The sequence below is a fragment of the Littorina saxatilis genome, linkage group LG17 (genome assembly GCF_037325665.1).
Source record: "Littorina saxatilis isolate snail1 linkage group LG17, US_GU_Lsax_2.0, whole genome shotgun sequence".
In the NCBI taxonomy this organism is placed as follows: Eukaryota; Metazoa; Mollusca; class Gastropoda; order Littorinimorpha; family Littorinidae; genus Littorina; species Littorina saxatilis.
Window position 1 is genome coordinate 27,482,272 of NC_090261.1, and position 10,968 is coordinate 27,493,239.

The 10,968-nt window shown below is 41.2% G+C and overlaps 1 protein-coding gene across 1 annotated transcript; it reads right to left on the bottom strand.

The window, feature by feature from the left end:
* Positions 1–1,634: 1,634 nt before the first annotated feature.
* On the bottom strand, positions 1,635–5,089 carry LOC138953057 (uncharacterized). Its single transcript, XM_070324831.1, has 3 exons — positions 4,849–5,089; positions 3,969–4,059; positions 1,635–2,970 (listed from the first exon to the last, which is right to left on the bottom strand). The coding sequence occupies exons 1-3, from the start codon at positions 4,972–4,974 to the stop codon at positions 2,627–2,629; spliced, it is 561 nt and encodes a 186-aa protein (XP_070180932.1). The 5' UTR covers positions 4,975–5,089; the 3' UTR covers positions 1,635–2,626.
* Positions 5,090–10,968: the final 5,879 nt, after the last annotated feature.

Sequence of the window (10,968 nt, forward strand, 5' to 3'; positions counted from 1 at the left end):
GACTGAACTGAAGTCATGACTAAGCGGGCCCCCGGGCCGGCCGGCTTAGTGTCCGTCAGGTCACGTCTAAGTGCCTATGTTGGACATGAGTTGGTTTATACGATTTGTTTGTTTGTTTGTTTGTTTGTTTGCTTAACGCCCAGCCGACCACGAAGGGCCATATCAGGGCGGTGCTGCTTTGACATATAACGTGCGCCACACACAAGACTGACAGAAGTCACTGACGCAGCACAGCCGCCGGGCTTCATAGTGTCTCACCCAGTCACATCATTATTCTGCGGCCGAACCAACCAGTCCTAGCACTAACCCCATAATGCCAGACGCCAGGCCGCGGAGCAGCCACTAGATTGCCAATTTTAAAATCTTAGGGTAATCTTGAACTTAAGCGTGTTGAATTCATAGCTCAGAATTCAGAGGCATTTAAGTCTCCAAATTTGTAGAACCTGCACTTGTAATCATAACAAGTCATTTTAGATCCCTTTGAAGTTACGGAATGAACTCCGATGAACGAATGCATTTCATTTACATGGGTCAAAGAAGGAATTACTCCGTGTGAGCGAACAAGGGAGACAACTCTTTCGTGTAAATGATGTCCCGCCATGGTTGACAACGTACGCCATTTTCGGTGCATTTTCGTCGATTGAACAACCAAATTAATTAATTATGCTTAAGTTTGGAGCTCAATCCGTCAATTAATTTCACGACAAATGGAAGAATGTGTGGGTGGTAATCTTGTTCTTGATTAATTCGATTTGGCCCTCGTGTTACTAGATCTAGGGTCAGAGCGCTTGTAAAAGGCAGTTGGTTCAATGCCTACCATGCCGGCGTTGATCTTGTACAGCATGGCCAATCGGTTGTTTTTTCTTCGATCTTCTAAGCTAACCCAACCTAGGTTCTTGAGCACGGTTATTTACAGTGCCAGGTTCTCTATCTCTGTAGTTCAGGGACTGCAAAAGAGCCAAATTTCGCTGATGTCTCAAGTTGGTGTTCTTTTTAAACTTGTTCTGGTGATGTCTGCCACGAATGCTACAAGCGAGCGTTCTTTTAGTGCCATGAGGAGGGTGAAAATGTACCTTCGCGCCAACATGCTGCAAGAACGTTTAAACCATCTCATGTTGCTTCATGTGCACAAGGAGCGCACAGACAGAATTGACTTGCCACATGTTGCCAACAACTTTGCAGCGTCACCCCATCGTCGTGACATCTTTGGCACGTTCACCACATCAGCCTTGGCAGGGACAAGCGTTCTTCAGGCCACCAAGGCCACTCAAACTGTCAAGTTTGACTGAGACAAAGTGAAAAGGCGTGACTGCCCACTGGACAACGTGACAGGGCCTTTCTGTGCGTTCACTGACGTTCAAGTAAGTGTAAAGTAAATATTCCTTGATATTGTCAAAGAAACTACAATGGGAAGAAGGATAACTTCCTCATTGGGCATGCTTAGAAATGAGAATGGCTAAATACGAGTTATTCCCCTTTTCTACATGCTGACCAGGCTGTCTCCTGCTTTGTCATGACTAGTACAGTCGATCTTTCTCATGCTGTGACTTGCTTTATTTTCACATTTTCGGTATTTAAAACAGCAAACACACACACACACACACACACACACACATACACTGAAGAAGTTTCCATTCTGATTCGGTTATTTTATTTGGTGCTATATGTTTGCTTCACATTGTTTCTTTTACATTGCTTTAGGTATCCCAATTCGCTAAACACATCCATAATGCATGCATGGCTCATTCGAAAGAGGGCAACTGAATAACTGATGCCCAATAGCAATAAATACTGAACAACTGAACAATAAATAGCAATAAATGATGACAGCGCCAAGTTTTTAAGTACAAAGTGAAATCATGTGACTGGACAAAGGCACAATTACAAAATACAAATAAAAAAATCGAGGCTCATTTTAAATTAAGTTCTCAGCTCATGGGGAAGCATAAGGTGACCCTAGAAACCGAAATTAGGAGACCTCCCGCCCCCAGGGCAGACTACAAAAAAAAAAAAAGGGGGGGGGGGGGGGCTAATTTGTGAAAAAGTATAAAAGGAATCGAAAACTGTATGCATGTATTTAGTTAGTACCCCAAAAATACAATGTCAGACCCTAAAGAAAGTTTGTTAGTCTTTGCTTAGGCAAAACAAAGCAAAATAGCCTGTTTACGGTATCCCGACCAACCCTATTTTTCTAGACCAACCCTAGACTTTTTTTTTGGCATTTGGAAAAAAAGAAAAAGAAAAAAAAAATCAATTTTGTTCCTGTTTTTTTGCAAAATAATTTAAAAAGATGGTTATAAAATTTTTTTAAGAAAAGCCGACCTACCGACCCTCTTTTTGTGTGCCTATGTTACTGTAAACAGACTAAAAGGTACATCAGAAACAACACACCAGGGAGGGTCCAAAATTGTATCAAAATATAGATGGTAGGGAATTCAAAATAAAAAAGACAATAGACAAAACATGTACTTCGGCTCATAGAGCCTTCTTTAATTTTTGACTCATTAAGTCCATGCTCCGAGAGTCCTTTTTTTAATTTTGAATTGCCTACCATCTATTTTTTTATACAATTTTGGACCCTCTTTGTACGGAGAGAGTTGGCAATTGTTAATCACATTCTCTCATCTCATTGACTCTCCTTCAGCTCCTTGGTAACATGCGTTCCCGTCTCTGCCAGGATTGGACACAGCAGCAGATAACCGGTAAATATGTAACAGGCATAAATGGCAAAATAGCTCGCCTCGCCTGATAATATATGAGACAACTGTTCTACTACAAAGTCTTTCTTGGGAGGCTTGGCTAATTTACTCGCTCGTTTTACACGGGGTTCCATCGTTTTCTTTTCTAATCGGAAAACCTTGCTCCTCAGTTTGTTGACCTTCTGCCAAAGTTCCGCTTCACGAGGGGATGGGGAAGATGACAACTTTGATGCTTTACATCCTATGTCCTCCAGGATCGCCTGAATGTCATCTAAAAAAGAAAACACACATAAAATAACATAACCATAACAAGTTACAACCTGGAAAAAATTAAAACACGTGTAATTAAATCACAAAATGAAAATAAACAATAGCGTAGGAAGGCAGGCCAGAAATGAAGTGTATTAGCAACTATGGATACGATGTGGAACAATGATGGAATTGACCTTGTTTGGTACTGAATGGGTGAGGCCATTAGAACTGTACCCACGGAATACGCGCTATAAAAGCTTCATTTTGATTGATTGATTGATTGATTAGGACAACAGTACCAGGTAAACTCCTCACACACCATGCCTCTTTCTTTCTTTCTTTATTTGGTGTTTAACGTCGTTTTCAACCACGAAGCTTATATCGCGACGGGGGGGGGGGGGGGGGGGGGGGGGGGGGGAGATGGGAATAGAGCCACTTAATTGTTTCTTGTTACACCATGCCTCTAACAGGATATGTTTCCCATCTTTACGTGTTGGAACTACAGGTACAATTTCATCCATCCATGCATCCGCCCAAAACAGCTTCTTCTTCTTCTGCGCTCGTGGGCTGAAACTCGCATGTGCACTCATTTTTTTTGCACAAGTGAAATTTTACGTGTATGATTGTTTTTACCCCGCCATTTAGGCAGCCATACGCCGCTTTCGGAGGAAGCGTGCGGGGTATTTTTGTGTTTCTAAAACCCACCGAACTCTGACATGGATTACAGGATCTTTTTCGTGCGTACTTGGTCTTGTGCTTGCGTGTACACATGAAGGGGGATAAGTCACTAGCAGGTCTGCACATAAGTTGACCTGGGAGATCGGAAACATCTCCACACTTAACCCACCAGGCGGCCGCGACCGGGATTCGAACCCTCGACCTTCCGAGTTAATAGACCGACGTCTTACCACCCCGCCACAGCGCCCGTCACCCTATACAGCAATTATCAACTATGTAATGGATGGGTTTAAACATTTTTTGATGTCAGGGTGTTCTTCATGGTTAAAAATCTCTTACCTGGTTGAACAATTTGTGCATCAGGCGACAGGTCGGTGCTGGCTTCATTTGTAGCTACCCTTTGCGATGGTGGCTTCCTCCCACTAGCAACCTGCAAATGCACAGCTCTTTAACTGACAAACTCACAACCAACACCCAGTCACAATGAAACAATTCTCCCAATTTCATGGCATTGGTCTTAGGCCACACAAAAAAGTGTATGTTTCTCGTAAGGCAAAACAAAAAATAATCTGTTTACAGTATCCGGACCGACCCTATTTTTTTCCCACCGGCCCTAGACTTTTTTGGGGCATTAAAAAATGAAATTAAAATATTCAGATGGCTAAAATACAAAAATAAAAAGCCGACCTACCGACGCTATTTTTGGGGGGCCTATGTTACCTTAAACAGACTTTTTTTGTGGCCTAACATGACTAAAGGTGGAGATTTTTTTTCTAAACTTTTTTTTTTTAAACCATCTTTTTAACTTATTTTGTCAAAAAAACAGGAAAACAATTGATTTTCGAATACCCCTTTTATTTTTGAAAATGCAAAATAAAAGTCTAGGGTCGTCGGGAAAACATAGGTAGGGTCAGGTGACCAGAAACATACAACTTTTTTGTTGTTGACGCCGACCCTATACTTTTTTTGCCATTTGGGGCTGTTTTTTTGCAAAATAAGTTCATCATATCATCATAATCAAGACGTCGATCCAAAATAAGTAACTTTTTTTGGATGGCCTTATCATTTTTTTGCGCTAAATGCAAACAGGCATTATTTGATGGGAACAATGCTGGTTTTTTTCAATTCTTACATCAGCCTCAAACTTGTCATTACTCAACCTGCATTTAATAGTGTGCTTCATTGGTTTGCAAAAACCTAAAACCAATAAATAAATAACCTTCGGTGGTGGATTGGGCACTGCAAACAATGTCGGGACAGCATTCCACACAAGTGATCCTCTCTGCAGGATTGTTTTACTGGTTGGCCTCAAAGTGATCAGTACAAAGCTTGAGACCTTGAACATCAGCTGGCTGCAGCTTTTCAAAGTCCCCTCGCCTTGTGAATTGCATCCATATTCTGCACCTAGTTTGAAAATAAAAACAACAATGTTATTGTTAAACTAAGCAAAAAGGAAAGACAAAAAATAAATCAGATCTTCAGTCTAAATCTAACGTTCTGCCTGAACGCAAAACGGATGAGTGATGTACCTTTGTACTGTAGTTTTCCCGTAAGCAAGGTTTGATAAAGATTTCGGCAAATATGCCCACGGGTAGTTTGTCATCAAGTGTAAACTGTTGTTTTGTACTGACTGCTGACTCACACTCACAGTCGTAAGTACAGTGTACACATGCACACACAGGTACACACGCAGACACACGCGTACATAGTACAGCTAGTACAGAAATCTCAGGATGAACCGATCCATGCTATGTTTGTAATATTTCATTTGCATATTAGTTCTATAAATACTGTAGTATCATAGCAGACAAAAATGCCCAGAGACAGTTGGCTTATAAATCTGAGTGAGTTGACTCGAGCCATTGCATTCTCATTCTGAAGAAGGTAAACCTGATGAAATAATCACTGCACAACCCACCTTTTTTCTTCTTTAGGGAACTTGTGGAAAGTTTTCCCGAAGCAGCTCTGTTTGTAACGGGCGTTCTTGCAACAAAAAGCCGAGCACAATTTACCACCACCTCGCACGCGATCGGTACCTACGCGATCCGCCATTTTGTTTTCGCCGTCAGCATGTGACTAGGGACGATAACCCACAAACACTTTTTCGCATTTTCTTCGCAAGTTCCACGTCTTCCTTATGTACAGTGTTTGATATTGTTTGATAGCCCCACCACTTTTTCATAGCGTGTGACGCCCCTGAAATATCGTCATTCAAAACGGTCTGTAGTTGCGCACAGAAATGAAGCAGTCCGGCGAAACTGTGTGGAAGAGAGCCGCCGCGACGTCTGGTCACAGGCGGAAACCACACAGCTACACAATCAATGATTTAGCCTGCTCTGATTTACTCAGTATAGTTTTATAACCTAATCAAATTTGTCGGCCGTAAAAACTGTCAGGAAAATGTTAGATGAATTTGCAGATGGATTAGTCTTCAGTAATTATATATATGCCGGGGAGATTTATATAGCGCTTGACGTTTTCTAAGCGCTTTACATATTAATTTCTGCCGTGTGAGATGGAATTTTTTACACAATATATCACGCACATCGGCCAGTAAATCTCAAGCCATTACGGCGAATACTGATTTACTTTTCACGGCCTATTATTCCAAGTCACACGGGTATTTGGTGGACATTTTTGATCTATGCCTATACAATTTTGCCAGGAAAGACCCTTTTGTCAATCGTGGGATCTTTAACGTGCACACCCCAATGTAGTGTACACGAAGAGACCTCGGTTTTTCGTCTCATCAGGGAAAGACTAACACTTGAACCCACCACCTGGGAAAGGGGGAAGAAAATTGCTTAGGGTCGAACTCGCAACCTCTCGCTTCCGAGGCAAGTGCACTTACCACTCGGCCACCCAGTCCCAGTATTAGAACTTTCGCTTGTGTTTGAATGTGTGCAACTGAATGAGTGAGTCCGTGAACGAATCATGTTACTGCAACATAATTTCAGCGACAGGAGACAGTATCTGTGGGCGGCGTGTTCGCCTGTGGATGGACCAAGGGTTTGATGCTATCAAATGACGTAGTTTTCTCGTGAAAACCGGACACTGCGCCTGTTAGCTTGTTGCCGCAAACTCGTAGAGCGCCCTAAACCTGCTGGGGCGGGCTTGTGCTTGGGGACTTGTGTGTGTGTGTGTGCGTGTGTGTGTGTGTGTGTGAGTGTGTGCGTGTGTGTGTGGTGTGTGTGTGTGTGTGTGTGTGTGTGTATGTGTTTGTTTATGTGTGTTTGTTTGTTTATGTGTGTGTGTGTGTGTTTGTGCGTGCCGTGTGTGTGTGTGTGTGTGTGTGTGTGTGTGCGCCACCAGGTTGAAAACCAGGCGAATCTTCCGTAAATAAAACGATCTAGTTTGTTTGTTTGTTGTTGCCAGTTTAGTTTTATCGTCGCCGACTAAGTTCACTAGCTACTGTTGCACAAAAGGACGATTTAAAAAAAAATGCCGGAAAACTTCCATATATTATAAACTAATAAAGGAACACAAGTGAATTGATGCCACATATTCAATGCGCAAATAAATGAACGTGTTTAAAACCCAAACACCAAAGAAGAAATCATATAGTCCCCCCCCCCCCCCCCCCTCTCTCTCTCTCTTTGTCCTTCCTCTGTGTGTATTTCGTCTCTCTCTCTCACACTCACTGTGTCTCTCGCTCTCTCTTTCTCTCTCTATTTCTTTCTCTCTTTCTTCCCCACTCTATTTTTTTTTATTGACCTACGCACTCACTATATCAGTAACTCTTTTATTTTGTAATTAAAAGTGTTCTGATGTGTATGTGAGTGATAAGGTTTCTTTTAATGAAAATCAGTTACTTGCAGGCTAAGAGAGTTTCGGAAAGACTAAACATGCATAAGTCATTCTAGCTGAAGGTGTCATGAATCAGAACCGTGACTATATGTCATCGTCATTGTAAAAAGTACATGATCAGGAACCACCGATGTCAAATATCTCCATTGAAGACGTTCATTACGTCTCTGGTCAACGGATAGCGGAGGCACCTTACCAGACAAAAACACAACACGCGGAGGCACCCATCCAGATTTGTAACGGTATAAAAAATAATTGATGAAGTGCATACAAATGCTCAAACTGAAAGTTGCCAAATTTTGAGGATATGTCACGGAATAGATAATGCTTCAAGACCAAATACCAAAAAAATGAGAGAAATTAGAACGGTCTTTAAGAAGATTCGTTTTCTGTTCATGAAATTACCATAAAAACTACCGTTAAACAATGCCATGTTAAACTTCAAAGTCTTCTTTTACTTCAAACACAAAATGGAAGACATTTCAGGCAGCCCCCATAGGACATCTGGTGATCTTCTTCAAGGCAAAATAATGTTAGCTCAGTTAGTTGAGAGAGAGAGAGAGAGAGAGAGAGAGAGAGAGAGAGAGAGAGAGAGAGAGAGAGAGAGAGCGCGCAAACTAAGGGAAGCAATCACAAATTTGCTAACAGTTTTGGCCAGTGCTAGGTAGATGCTTACTTCCCATGCACTGTTTTTTTTGGCCTTCTCACATTTTTCTTTGCGAGTTCTTCAGTGACAGTGTGATCTTCAGAATCTCTCTGTCTCGGAGCAGTTACACCGACGACGTGAATATTTCCATGATTGTGCGTGCGTGATGACATGCTTGCGAGCGTGTGGAGTTAAAAAACCCGAATTTAGAGTGATTTTGTTCTCAAATGATAATGACTGATTTAGTCATTTAATTTCAAATGCCAATCTACGTTATATTGAGATGTTGACTAAACTTGGCCAAAACATTATTGCAACAAATTTCGCACCAAAATTAAAGTATTAATTATCATGTAATGTCATTAAACTTTACATGCCAGTTAAGGCCGTTCACTTGACTATCAGGATCACTTTTTGGATTAAAGATATCTTTTACAGGGATCACGTCACCGCCGCTCAAATAAGGGTACCCTCAAAATCGATCTGACAAAAACGGAAGGGCCCAATTAAAAAATCGAAAACAAATCACAATAGGCACAACGTTGCAACGTTTACATACGAGATGAAAGTCCAACCAATTATCTGATTGATTTGTTTAGCTAGCTTACGTATTTCGTGTGCTATGCTATTCCTACTGATGCAGGTGTCGATCGCAAGAGCGGTCAAAAACGGGACTTTTTGCGTCATTTTTTAGGGGTATCATGACATAAAGCGCTGCACTTGCATGCGTAAGCTAAACTGTAGGTTTGACTTTCTCAATCTATGAAAACTAAATGAATAATGATGACGGCCGGAAGTCCGGACTCTTGACAGGAGAGCTGGCGATGGAAACCACTCGCTGATTAAAATTCATTTAATTATTTGGCATAGTTTGGAAGCAGTTTTGAGCAAATCATTGCAGGTGTTTCTAAATTACAGTACAGCGAATGTCCCTTTTTAAGGTCAAATCGTCCTGAGCATTTGTATTTTGTTTTGTTTCAATGTACTCGAGCCAATCAATTTTCCGAGTGTACTGCACATGGTTGAAATAAAATCTTAGATCTTGTGAGTAGCATAATATAAATGTATATATAGGAAGCTGTAGGTGTCATGTCAAATGTTTACTAGTGAACAAGAACAAGAACAAGAACAAGAACAAGAACAAGAAGAAGAAGAAGAAGAAGAAGAAGGAGAAGGAGAAGGAGAAGTAGGAAGGTCATTCGTGACGCTGAGGTAAGAGCTTATATCTGCCTTTTACATGGCAAAATACCATTACTGTACTTAGACATATTCAAAAATCTACATCCTGGCTCCTATTTCTCTCACAAAAAGCCACAGGGACTTGGTCGTGTACACGGGAAGGACGATGGCTTTAAGTGCTGTGGGAAACGTTAAAGCCCAAGTATGTCTCAAATGGTTTACAGAACGATTTAAATCTTCTCATGGAAAAAGCAGTTCTAACCTTATCGAACACACTTGCAATAGCATTTAATAGCATTAAATAACACAGTTCGTTTGAATGGCTATTTAGCTCGCGTAAACCACACACCAATTTAAGTGGTTTATCTAACCCCTGAGCCATCGTGAACCCGTGTGATCCACTTTCCTTTTTTTTGTCACAATTTCAGTCGTCAGTTTGTGATTTCAACGCGACTGGCTGTATCTGCAATAGCACGTTATTGTGTTCCTCTGAATCTAAAACACAACAAACGGCTGCGAGTCACACGAACTTATCGGCGGCGGTTGGCTTCAAACAGGCAAGCACTATGCAGAACATTCGTCTGCTACAAGAAACACGACCTTTGCGTGACACGCTTCCGCTTTCAAAACTTCGAATTGTTCTGATCTTGTCTTGATGAAAAAGGAATTCTGTTATGATTTAAGAATTTTTGTGTTACAAGCTGTCAATTTATTACTAAGATTTTAAAAGTTAGTTCTAGCTCCAAAACGATTGTGGTACTGAACAATCCGGCTGGCCACGCAAAAATAAATTCTTTGACAAATGCTCGCTCTTTACGGAGGGCACCTAGGATGTTCTCAAGCGGTGAGTGTTTAAACGAAAGGGTGTTTATACTAAGTGTGAAAGCGTGACAGTGTCTGTGACCAGAAACTGATTGGTTACGGGAAGCTGACTGTGCCTTTAACTGAATTGAGCAAAAATATTATTGCACCCATTTTTGCACCCCAACAACATTTTTTTATTCCCGTGTAATTTCATTCTAACTTTATATGCCAATAAAGGCCCTTTAGTTAGCTATCTTGCACACTTTTCAGATTAAAGATTTCTGTCATAGGTATTACGTGACCGCCGCCGAAGTAAGGGTACCCCCAAAATTGACCTGACCAAAACGTCAGGTACCAATAAAAAAATCGGCAAGAATTGAGAATAGGCGCCACTTGGCATCTTTTACATACACAGAGAAAGCCAGAACAGGTTTTTTTTTTTCTATCTTGCGTATCTCTTGTGTTATGTCATTTCTACTGGTGCAGGTGTGGAAAGCATGAGCAGTAGAAAACGAGAGGTTTTCGCGTTCATTTTGAGGGGTTTAGGGACAAAAAGCGCCGTATTTCAGCAATTCCATGTTGGATTTCTTTAACAATTTCAGGATCGTACGTCTAAATACGAGACTTACCCTGGGTACAATTTCGCACCATTACAGATATCTATTGAGACGATATACAATCTTCCGGAAAATGATTTAAAACTTGTCATAGGTTTAAAGGCTTACATCCAAAAAGATCATGACTTGGCATGCATACAGACAAATAATTGTAACAATAGCTGCCGAAGTGGCATTAGAGTACAATCATTAGTTTACGTTTGCTAGTCCTGTAAACACGATCAATTTTTTGGGGAGGATTGCAGTGTGACAGCGTTGTTCAGTCATCCGCGAGGGCCCCAAAGGG

What these genes read in the sequence shown, in the direction of transcription:
- LOC138953057 (XM_070324831.1), bottom strand. Translation starts at nt 4,974, where the DNA reads ATGTTCAAGGTCTCAAGCTTTGTACTGATCACTTTGAGGCCAACCAGT. An exon ending in TGCCCAATCCACCACCGAAG is followed by an intron (nt 4,060 to 4,848) that starts GTTATTTATTTA and finishes GTGCATTTGCAG; the next exon opens with GTTGCTAGTGGGAGGAAGCC. An exon ending in TGCACAAATTGTTCAACCAG is followed by an intron (nt 2,971 to 3,968) that starts GTAAGAGATTTT and finishes TTTCTTTTTTAG; the next exon opens with ATGACATTCAGGCGATCCTG.